Genomic DNA, 12,308 nt, shown 5'->3' with positions numbered 1-12,308 from the left:
AAAGTAAAGCATTAGGAGGATACAAACACAATGGGCACCCACCCGACCTAGCAGAGTTGAGATGCACAAGACAACATCAATGCACGCACACCCATGCGTGAACAGTAAATTCATTAAAAAACATTTTCTTTACCTCAGATGGGTGAGGAGCTCGTGGCAAAAAGAAAAGAGAAAAAATGTCTCTGGGAGAAACTTTGAAAAGTTGCGTTGCTTAGGCCCTACTTTTTTTGTATGAGCTTCTCGAAATATCATTTGAGCTCTGTTGAAAAAGGCAATGCCTAGGAGACGCTTAGGCACGCCTAGGCACTAGGCAATTGCCAAACGCCTCGTCTAGGGTATAAATGGAGGTCTAGGCAGGGTAAGTAAGGAATTGCCTACCCAAGCAAGAAATCATGCCACATACTACACTGACATATCAAACAGGTTATATTCCAATGGCAGTAATTCACTTATTTATATGTCCTAAACTAATATCAACACCCATATAATAATCACATATATACTAGGAGTAAAAACAATATTACCGCCTAGGCCGTGCCTAGGGCGCTTAGGCACCGCCTAGGCATTAGGCGAAGGCCAACCGCCTCACTTACGCCTACCGCCTTTTCAATCCTTGCATTTGAGCATGAAAATTTACACGCTCCTAGAAAACTCGACCATCTTGAATTAAAAAAATAGTTTTTTTCTAATTTGTGTTGCTATTTCCAGAATTTACTGCTCACGGGATATTTGAGCCTGGACTCAGATGTGGATTACCGGACACGGACAAGCTACAATAGACCAAAAAATGAAATAAAGAGAGAAGTGTCCAAAAAGACATAGTTTAGGGGTCAAATAGACCTATCTCACGTACCAACGACCTCCCTTTCTTTCATGTTATGTTGTAGCCCTATTTGGATAGTAAAATTTTATAGAAAATGCATTCACCAGCCAAGATCAACGTCGAATAAACTGCATCTGTCGATGGCATCTGGGGCATGACACATGAGTCATGCCACATTGCAGTCCTGTTTGCTGCCTTGTCAGGGATCCGATCAGGGTGTTTGCCTGCACGCACACATGGTTAATTAAACTGTTGCCAGAATGCTCTCACCGTTAATTTCTTTCAGCGCCAGTCTCTCGAGCCGTTGTTCCAATTCATGCTCTGCATCGGCTTATGTCCACTGAAATTTCAGTGCAATTTCTGCAGTTCCGTTCGATCCCTGCACCCTTGCACCCTGTTCAGCCCATCGTGTCCGCAAGTATTCGGCATCCAAATCGAAATCCCGCCACCTTCTGCTTACTCGAGATTGCCAGGTTTCTGGCTGCACTCGAGATTTTATAATGTTGTTATCTGACAGAAAGCTGTAAGTGGTGTGGAACAGTGCAAGTTATGTACGTTATCTGATTATCATATCATGATAGCCAGCATACTTAATCAGACAGCAAGAAGAGGTGACAACTGACAGCCCTCCACACACACACCCATACTGATGATTAAACAACCGGAGATGCCGACAATAATTCCAGCAGTTTGCTTTTGAGATGTGAGCTACTACTGCTAATGCTACTGGTCTACTAAATTATGTATTTGTGTGGAAATGATTAGTGTTCAACTACTAGGGATGAACATACTACCAGATGCCCACACAGCTGCTGCAATCATCCATCAACCAGATGCTGATACGGCAGTGCATCATCATTGTTTGTTTGTTTACACCATAGTTTTCAGTTGCTGCTGTTAGTTGTCATATCTGATGGTATGATACAGCTTATAACATATACTTTCTGTTGGAAAGCCAGGTTCGCCCCTTACAAAATCTGATGGCAGAGCACTCGGCACAGATCAGCATTGCAATACCCAACAAAGCCCTGAGACTAGGATTATTATTCCTCTGCATGATTGAAATGGACGGAGCACTGCATGAGCTCGTCACAGCCGTGGGTCGTGACAAAGTTAAGATGATGCTACATATATTCATGCACCTGACCATGATTGATGAGCATGGCGTATGGTTTTCATATTTGTCAAAGATGGTCTACATACTCCAGGGAGGAATCCACTATGGGCTGATGATGGCTTCATTGCACAAACCATTCAAAGTTTGTAGGAGTACTTTGTGCTCCCAGTGCGACCTGTATCCACACGACAACCCAGGAGCATTCTATTCTGGTCCGGCCATGGATGGTTGGAGGTTAACATCAAGCAAGGCTGTCCGTCTGGAATTCGATACCGCGGTCCGTGATTCTCTCGAGATCACGGCTCCCGCGATGAATTCACATCAATTCCCTCCACCATCCAATTCACAGCGAGGAGTAACAGCGATTGATAATCGTTCACATGTACCGAGCCGTGGAAGGCTTGAGAAAAGTGGGGACATGCGTCCCAAGAGGCCAAGAACACCGCCGTCTCGTGCAAGACGTGCACGGTCGCGACAAGCATCTCTATCCTGGCTCTCGAACGCCTCCAGCCGAAGGTCACCCGTCGTTTCTTGGGTCGCAATCAGTCCCAGCTGGAGCACGCCAAGCGTTTAGAATTCGGCTCAGAATTCCTCTTCTTCTTACCAATCGCGCAAGTTTCCGGCCGGACACTCAACTTTTGTTTATGCAAAGCAAAACAATGGCGAAATTGCTGACGCGAGTGAAGAATTTCTCAGCCGTAATCGGGGACAAAACTTTGATAAGACGGATGAATAAGTATGACAACGAATGTAACAATGGATTCTCTTCTTCTTCGTTTTTCTTTGTACAGCGACGAAATATCAATCAATCATGGGAGCAGGAGAGGAGAGAAAGAACTGGAAGAAAGAAACGATCCCCATCGCAGCCGAACCATCCGAGAAAAGGCCACCGTCTTTTTGCCACGCTTTGAAAGTTTGAAGTTTGACCACCATCATCCATCGACCGATACCTTTACTTTCCCTGTGGTGTTGTGTGATCCGGGGGGACGGGGGGCGGAGGGGAGGTCAGGCCCGCGGGGCGCCGTCGGCGGGCGGCGGGGGGAAGAGCGGCGGCGCGTCGCGGCCGCCGAGGTCCATGGAGGACTTGGCGGAGGCGGGCGGGGCGGCGAAGCGGGAGGAGAAGTCGCGGTAGCCGCCGGCGTGGTCGCCGCCGGCGTCGGGGGTGGCGCCGTGGCCCTCGTCGAAGTTGAGCGCATAGCTGAGCGCGTCGTAGTTGAGCTTGCGGGCGCCGCCGAAGGCGTGGTGGTGCGGGCGGGGGCCGCGGCCGAAGCGCCGGATGAAGGTCTTCCAGCGCGGGCCCGCCGCCAGCTCCGACCACTCCCGCACCTTGAGCAGCGCGTCCACCGCGCCCTGCCACCAGTGCTCCTCCTCCCCGCCCAGCGTCGCCGCCGCCGCCCCGCCGCCGGCGCGCTGGTGGGAGAGCGCGGAGGACGAGGAGGGCGCGGAGGAGGGCCAGCAGGGGAAGCAGCAGCACCGGCTGCCCCGGCGCGCGAAGAAGGCCGCCTCCGCCTCGTCTACACCGCCGCCGTGGTCGGCGTCCATCGCCTCGCCTCGCCTCGCCGCGGCCGTGGATCGTGGATGGAAGGAGGGAAGGAAACCCCTGCGCCGGCCGCCGAGCCGATGTGGTTGGGTCTGGTCTCTTCGGCCTGTCGTGCAGTTGCGCCGTGTCGTGGCAGCGGATGGCGTGCGGGCCTTTTATCGGGGGGCCGCCCGCCGCGGGCAGGCCGTGGGCGGGGTGGGGGAGTCAACGGTGGGCGCGGCCGGCTGACGTGGGCCGGAATCCGCGGGGCCCAACGTTCGCCAGAGTAGATCTTTTGTTACCAAGCTGACACGCTTCCTAATTCTTAAAAAAAAAACTGACACGCTTACTACTTTTCTCCCTCGTCTCGCAGCAGATCAGCGAAGAGGTTGCTCGTTGGCACTGTCCACTTGGAGTCGTGGTAAACATGACACGGTCCGATCAACAGGCTGTGGATCTTTTACTATTATTATCCGGTGGTGGCGTTGGAGAAACATTCAGCTTCAGGCTGCTTCACGGTTGTTTCTGACGGCGATCGGCATAGTAGTGCGTTACTAGTCACATGAGATTCATTTCATCCCGTGCTTTTTTATCCAAAAAGATCACATTTATCTGCGCCTTTTGCTTTAGTGAATGATGAAGTGCGCCGGGTGGAGTCGGAAGGGATCGAAGCGACAGCGCGGACACCGGGGGACGAAGCTGGCCGGGACACATCGGGCGCTCTGTCCTGCGGGTGACGGGGAGCGGGAGATCTTGCTGCTGCCGGTCGTGCGAAGCGGTTGCGAGCGGCGTGCCATTTGCGCCGCGAACGGCCCGCGGATTCGCCGGCACGAGGTTTTGCTTACTCGCAGCTGCATGGACTCTGGCACTGTATGATTAAGGAATTGATTTTGCTGACAGGCAGCAGATCATTGCACTGCTGGCGGCTGACTGTGCATGTACTGTACGTGAGCAGGTTTTGACGGGAGACGATAATGGCGCTTGTTCGTGTTCAGGCCAAATAGCTGTCTATCTTTCTGCTGTCAGTTCGTTGTATAATACGCTTAAGGGAACGCTTAATTATGTAGACCAGCGTGGGTCTATCTTTTTTCGAGTCCAGGCCAAGCAGCAGCCTGGATCTGGATTCCTTGTGGCCGCAGCTCCAGGCATACCACAGCGAATTGGGCTGTGTCTTCGTCTATCCGTTCAGGTATCAGTTTGATCATGGCTGTCGATTCTTCTTTTCAGAATGATGATGATCAGGATTCACTTTTGTCTCAGATAACTTTTGTCTCAAATATGTAGAGAGGAATGGAGAAAGGACCGCTATTGACCGCCCCATCCCAAAGGATAAGAAAGAAAGCAGATGGACCTGATCGAGCGTGCGTGTTTGGATACGATCGACCGATCGATCACCAATGGGCCACAGCAAGCCATGGAGTAGCCATCGTACCGTCCAGTATCTCAGGCATATAACAGCATCTCCAGCCATACATACCAAACACGACACCATATAAATCTGCCGCGGACGCGTCCGTACATCGTGACTGGTTAATCTTCAACTCGGTCCACAGTCGTTTATCTCATATCTGAAAACACTAATTTATGCTCCCTTCATTTCATAATATAGTGCACTCGTGCTTTTTGAGATTTAAATTTAATAATAAATTTAACTAACATGGATGACTGCGGCGAGAGCAAAAATTATACCATTGAATTCGTATTCAAAAGAAGTTTTCAATGGTACAGATTCGTATTCAAAAGAAATTTTCAATGGTATGAATTCGTATTCAGAAGAAGTTTTCAATGGTATAATTTTTGCTCCCGCCGCAATCACCCATGCTGGTTAAATTTATGGTTAAGTTTAAATCTCGAAAAGTGTGGATGCACTACATTATGGAAAGGAGGAAGTACTAGGCAAACAACATGAAAGCTATTATGATAGGTGATCAATGAAATAAACAAACGGACATACAAATCCACATAATCCGAACATTAGACAAAAAAGCACCACACTTCAGTCCAGAAACATAGTTCTAAACTAAAATTACTAAAAAACCAAAATAAAGATGGAGAGGGTCGAGCTTCTTCACCACTTTCTTGCCGGCCTTTGCCCTCACGGTCATTGGCACAGTTGTAGCCGGCTGTGTAGGATTCGGCGCCAGGAGGTCATTAGAGCCGTCGGTGACGTTGGAAGAGGACGAGGAGTCGATGTAGTCGGCCATCCTCCAGATGGCGCGGTTCTTGAAGGAAATATACCCTAGAGGCAATAATAAAGTTGTTATTTTATATTTCCTTATATCATGATAAAGTTTATTATTCATGCTAGAATTGTATTAACCGGAAACTTGATACATGTGGATCCATAAACAAAACACGGTGTCCCTAGTAAGCCTCTACTAGACTAGCTTGTTAATCAAATATGGTTAAGTTTCCTAACCATAGACATGTGTTGTAATTTGATGAACAGGATCACATTATTAGGAGAATGATGTGATGGACAAGACCCATCCGTTAGCTTAGCATAATGATCGTTATGTTTTATTGCTATTGCTTTCTTTATGTCAAATACATATTTCTTTGACTATGAGATTATGCAACTCCTGAATACCGGAAGAATTCCTTGTGTGCTATCAAACGTCACAACATAACTGGGTGATTATAAAGATGCTCTATAGGTATCTCCGAAGGTGTTTGTTGGGTTGGCATAGATCAAGATTAGGATTGTCACTCCGAGTATCGGAGAGGTATCTCTGGGCCCTCTCGGTAATGCACATCATGATAAGCCTTGCAAGCAATGTGATTAATGAGTTACTTACAGGATGATGCATTACGGAACGAGTAAAGAGACTTGCCAGTAATGAGATTGAACTAGGTATGAAGATACCGACGACCGAATCTCGGGCAAGTAACATATCGATGACAAAGGGAATAACGTATGTTGTCATTACGGTTTGACCGATAAAGATCTTCGTAGAATATGTAGGAACCAATATGAGCATCCAGGTTCTGCTGTTGGTTATTGACCGGAGAAGTGTCTCGGTCATTTCTACATAGTTCTCGAACCCGTAGGGTCTGCACGCTTAACGTTTGATGACGATTTCGTATTATATGAGTTATGTGATTTGGTGACCGAATGTTGTTTGGAGTCCCGGATGAGACCACAGACATGACGAGGAGTCTCTAAATGGTCGAGAGGTAAAGATTCATATATAGGACGATAATATTCGAACACCGGAAGTGTTCTGGGGGTACCGGGTATGTATTGGATCACCGGAAGGGGTTCCGGGCAACCCCTGGCAAACTATATGGGCCTAATGGGCCAAGAGGGGAAACACACAAGCCACTAAGGGGCTGGTGTGCCCCCCCTATGAGTTGGCCAAATTGGAGAAAGAAAGGGGAAGAAGGAAAGAAAAAAGGGAATATGATTCCCCCTTCCCCCTCTTCCCTTCCTACTCCGAATAGGAATAGGAAAGGGGGGAGGCCGAATTGGGAGGACCCCAAGTAGGATTTCTCCTACTTGGGGCGCGCCCTTGGCTACCTCTCCTCCCCTCCAACCTATCTATATATATGTGGGGGGGGGGCACCGCTAGAACACACAACAAACATTGTTAGCTGTGTGTGGCGCCCCCTCCACAGTTTACGCCTCCGGTCATATTGTTGTAGTGGTTAGGCGAAGCCCTGCGCGGATCACATCACCATCACCGTCACCACGCTGTCGTGGTCTTGAAACTCTCTCTCAACACTTTGCTGGATCAAGAATTTGAGGGATGTCATCGAGCTGAACGTGTGCAGAACTCGAGGTGCCGTACGTTCGGTGCTTGATCGGTTGGATCGTGAAGACGTTCGACTACATCAACCGCGTTAAGCTAATGCTTCTGCTTTCGGTCTACGAGGGTACGTGGACACTCTCCCCCTCTCGTTGCTATGCATCTCCGATAGATCTTGCGTGATCATAGGAAATTTTTGAAATTCCATGCTACGTTCCCCAACAGTGGCATCCGGGCTAGGTCTATGCGTAGATGATATACACGAGTAGAACACAAAGAGTTGTGGACGATCATAGTCATACTGCTTACCACCAACATCATATTTTGATTCAGCGGTATTGTTGGATGAAGCGGCCCGGACCAACCTTACATGACCACGTTCATGAGACCGGTTCCACCGACAGACATGCAACTTGTTTTGCATAAAGGTGGCTGGCGGGTGTCTGTTTCTCCAAATTTAGTTGAATCGAATTTTACTACGGCCGGTCCTTGTTGAAGGTTAAAACAACACACTTGACAAAAAATCATTGTGGTTTTGATGCGTAGGTAAGAACGGTTCTTACCAGAAGCCCGTAGCAGTCACGTAAAACTTGCAACAACAAAGTAGAGGACGTCTAACTTGTTTTTGTAGGGCATGTTGTGATGTGATATGGTCAAGACATGATGAGATATACGTTGTTGTATGAGATGATCATATTTTGTAAAAGTTATCGGCAACTGGCAGGAGCCATATGGTTTTCGCTTTATTGTATGAAATGCAATCGCCATGTAATTGCTTTACTTTATCACTATGCGTTAGTGATAGTTGTAGGAGCAATAGTTGGCGAGACGACAACGACGCTACGATGGATATCAAGGTGTCAAGCCCGTGACGATGGAGATCATGAAGGTGCTTTGGAGATGGAGATCAAAGGCACAAGATGATGATGGCCATATCATGTCACATATTCTGATTGCATGTGATGTTTATCTTTTATGTGTCTTATTTTTCTTAGTACGGCGGTAGCATTATAAGATGATCCCTCACTAAAATTTCAAGGTATAAGTGTTCTCCCTGAGAATGTACCGTTGCGACAGTTCGTCGTGCCAAGACACCATGTGGTGATCGGCTGTGATAAGCTTTACGTTCACATACAACGGGTGCAAGACAGTTTTGCACGTGCGAAATACTCGGGTTAAACTTGACGAGCCTAGCATGTACAGACATGGCCTCGGAACACTAGATACCAAAATGTCAAACGTGAATCATATAGTAGATATGATCAACATAGAGATGTTCACCATTGAAGACTACACCATCTCACATGATGATCGGACATGGTTTAGTTGATATGGATCACGTGATCATTTAGATGACTTGAGGGATGTCTATCTAAGTGGGAGTTCTTAAGTAATATGATTAATTGAACTTAATTTATCATGAACTTAGGCCTGATGGTATTTGCATATCTATGTTGTAGATCAATAGCTCGCGTATAGCTCCCATGTTTTATTTTTGATATGTTCCTAGAGAAAACTAAGTTGAAACATGATAGTAGCAACGATGCGGACTGGGTTCATGATCTGAGGATTATCCTCATTGCTACACAGAAGAATTATGTTCGTGATGCACCGCTAGGTGACAGACCTATTGCAGGAGCAGATGCAAACATTATGAACGTTTGACAAGCTCGGTATGATGACTACTTGATAGTTTAGTGCACCATGCTTTACGGCTTACTGATGACCCACAAGTATAGGGGATCAATTGTAGATCTTTTCGATAAGTAAGAGTGTCGAACCCAACGAGGAGCAGAAGGAAATGGCAAGTGGTTTTCAGCAAGATAATGTCTGCAAGTGCTGAAATTGTAAGTAGCGGAGTAGTTTGATAGCAAGATAATTTGCAACGAGCAAGTAACGATAGTAGTAGCAAAAATGCAGCAAGGTATCCCAATCCTTTTTAGGAAAAGGACAGGCCAAAATGGTCTCTTATGATAAGCAAAGTGTTCTTGAGGATACACGGGAATTTCATCTAGTCACTTTCATCATATTGGTTCGATTTGTGTTCGTTACTTTGATAATTTGATATATGGGTGGACCGGTGCTTAGGTGTTGTTCTTACTTGAACAAACCTCCTACTTATGATTAACCCTCCCACAAGCATCCGCAACTACGAGAAAAGTATTAAGAATAGATTCTAGCCATAGCATTAAACTTTTGGATCCAATTGGCCCCTTACGGAATAGCGCATAAACTAGAGTTTAATCTTCTGTCACTCTCGCAACCCATCATATAATTGCTACTCCATAATGCATTCCCTTAGGCCCAAATACGGTGAAGTGTCATGTAGTCGACGTTCACATGACACCACTAAGGTAATCACAACATACATACTATCAAAATATCGAACACATATCAAGTTCACATGATTACTTGCAACATGATTTCTCCTGTGACCTCAAGAACAAAAGTAACTACTCACAAATGATAATCATGCTCAAGATCAGAGGGGTATTAAATAGCATATTGGATCTGAACATATAATCTTCCACCAAATAAACCATATAGTAATCAACTACAAGATGTAATCAACACTACTAGTCACCCACAAGCACCAATCTATAGTTCCGGTAACAAGATTGAACACAAGAGATGAACTAGGGTTTGAGATGAGATGGTGTTGTTGAAGATGTTGATGGATATTGCCCTCCCCAAGATTTGAGAGTTGTTGGTGATGATGATGACGATGATTTCCCCCTCCGACAGGGAAGTTCCCTCGGCGGAATCGCTCCGTCGGAGGGCAAAAGTGCTCCAGCCCAAGTTCTGCCTCGAGACGGCGACGCTCCGTCCCGAAAGTCCTCTCTCTATTTTTTCTAGGTCAAAATGACCTATATACCAGAAGATGGGCACCGAAGGTGGTCCTGGGTGAGCACAACCCACCAGGGCGCGCCTGGGCTCCCTGGCGCGCCCAGGTGGGTTGTGGCCACCTGGTGGGCCCCTCTGGTAGTTATTGATGTCGCTTGAAGCTACGTTGGTTTTTTCCCCAAAGAGGAAGGGATGATGCATCACAACGGCGGTAGGTATTTCCCTCAAATATGAAACCAAGGTTATCAAACCAGTAGGAGAACCAAGAAACACAACGTAATCAACCGCTGCACACAAATAACAACCACTCGCAACCCGACGTGTTAAAGAGATTGTCAATCCCTTTCGGGTAACGACGCTTGTCGGTGTCAAAACCGGCGGATCTCGGGTAGGGGGTCCCGAACTGTGCGTCTAAGGCGGATGGTAACAGGAGGCAGGGGACACAATGTTTTACCCAGGTTCGGGCCCTCTTGATGGAGGTAAAACCCTACGTCCTGCTTGATTGATATTGATGATATAGGTAGTACAAGAGTAGATCTACCACGAGATCGGAGAGGCTAAACCCTAGAAGCTAGCCTATGGTATGATTGTATGTTGTCCTACGGACTAAAACCCTCCGATTTATATAGACACCGGAGAGGTTAGGGTTACACAAGGTCGGTTACAAAGGAGGAGATACACATATCTGTATTGCCTAGCTTGCCTTCCACGCCAAGTAGAGTCCCATCCGGACACGAGACGAAGTCTTCAATCTTGTATCTTCATAGTCTAACAGTCCGGCCAATGGATATAGTCCAGCTGTCCGGAGACCCCCTAATCCAGGACTCCCTCAGTAGCCCCCGAACCAGGCTTTCAATGACGACGAGTCCGGCGCGCGGTATTGTCTTCGGCATTGCAAGGCGGGTTCTTCTCCAATTTCCAAGTGTTTGTAAATAGTATCCGGCCCCATAAATGTTGATCCTCTTGGCTTCTGCGCCCAATAAGGGCAATTTCTCATGCATTGAATGAATACGAGGCGCCATGGCGTTTTTACATTCACCCCCTGTCGGTGTCAAAACCGGCGGATCTCGGGTAGGGGGTCCCGAACTGTGCGTCTAGGCCGGATGGTAACAAGAGGCAGGGGACACGATGTTTTACACAGGTTCGGGCCCTCCTGATGGAGGTAAAACCCTACGTCCTGCTTGATTAATATTGATGATATGGGTAGTACACGAGTAGATCTACCACGAGATGAGAGAGGCTAAACCCTAGAAGCTAGCCTATGGTATGATTGTTGTTTGTCCTACGGACTAAAACTCTCCGGTTTATATAGACACCGGAGAGGGCTAGGATTACACAGAGTCGGTTACAATGGTAGGAGATCTACATATCCGTATCGCCAAGCTTGCCTTCCACGCCAAGGAAAGTCCCTTCCGGACACGGGACGAAGTCTTCGATCTTGTATGTTCATAGTCCGGGAGTCCGGCCGAAGGTATAGTCCGGCCATCCGGACACCCCCTAATCCAGGACTCCCTCAGTAGCCCCTGAACCAGGCTTCAATGATGACGAGTCCGGCGCGCAGATTGTCTTCGGCATTGCAAGGCGGGTTCCTCCTCCAAGTTCTTCATAGAAGATTTTTAACACAAAGGTAGTGTCTGGCTCTGCAAAATAAGTTTCCACATATTGCCATAGAGAGAATAATATTTACACAAATCTAATCTGCTGACGTATTCCGTAGCGTGACATCACACCACGGCCAAGTCTTTATTCGAATCGTTTTACTGTCCCACCTCAGCGCGTTTAGTGAGGCGGTTTCCTTGGCAAGTCTTGTTAAAGCAGAGATCGTGTCCATCAATACAGGTGTGGGTAACCCAACCGCGCCATTGACTACGGCGCTTGGGAGATAAGCGAGTTTTACCAGGCTGGTGGGGGCGCATAGTCGCGTCCGCCCATATAAGGGGATAAGGATCCACCTTTTCATCCACGCCTTCTTCCTCCTTTGCCTATCCATTTCCGCGCACTCGAGCTCTAGCGCCCAAGTCCGCACACCCCACCTCAACCTTCTCCAGCCATGTCCGGAGCGGGAGGCAAGTGGATGGTCTCCTCCGTCACGGAGGGTGAGGGAGTCCTGGATTAGGAGGTGTCCGGATAGCCGGACTATACCTTCGGTCGGACTCCTGGACTATGAAGATACAAGATTGAAGACTTCGTCCCGTGTCCGGAAGGGACTTTCCTTGGCGTGGAAGGCAAGCTTGGCGATACAGATATGTAGATCTC

General features: G+C 47.7%; 1 protein-coding gene across 1 annotated transcript; it reads right to left on the bottom strand.

Annotated features, from left to right (window-relative positions):
* Window positions 1–2,677: 2,677 nt before the first annotated feature.
* Window positions 2,678–3,625, bottom strand: LOC125514617 (uncharacterized). The gene has a single exon (XM_048679952.2). It carries the CDS (start codon window positions 3,480–3,482, stop codon window positions 2,946–2,948), a length of 537 nt encoding a protein of 178 aa, XP_048535909.1. The 5' UTR covers window positions 3,483–3,625; the 3' UTR covers window positions 2,678–2,945.
* Between the last annotated feature and the right edge of the window lie 8,683 nt (window positions 3,626–12,308).

The sequence above is a fragment of the Triticum urartu genome, chromosome 6A (genome assembly GCF_056163025.1).
Source record: "Triticum urartu cultivar PI428250 chromosome 6A, HENAU_Tu73, whole genome shotgun sequence".
Taxonomy (NCBI): Eukaryota; Viridiplantae; Streptophyta; class Magnoliopsida; order Poales; family Poaceae; genus Triticum; species Triticum urartu.
Note: the sequence above shows the minus strand (reverse complement) of the source record. Positions and strands in the feature narration are given on the sequence as shown.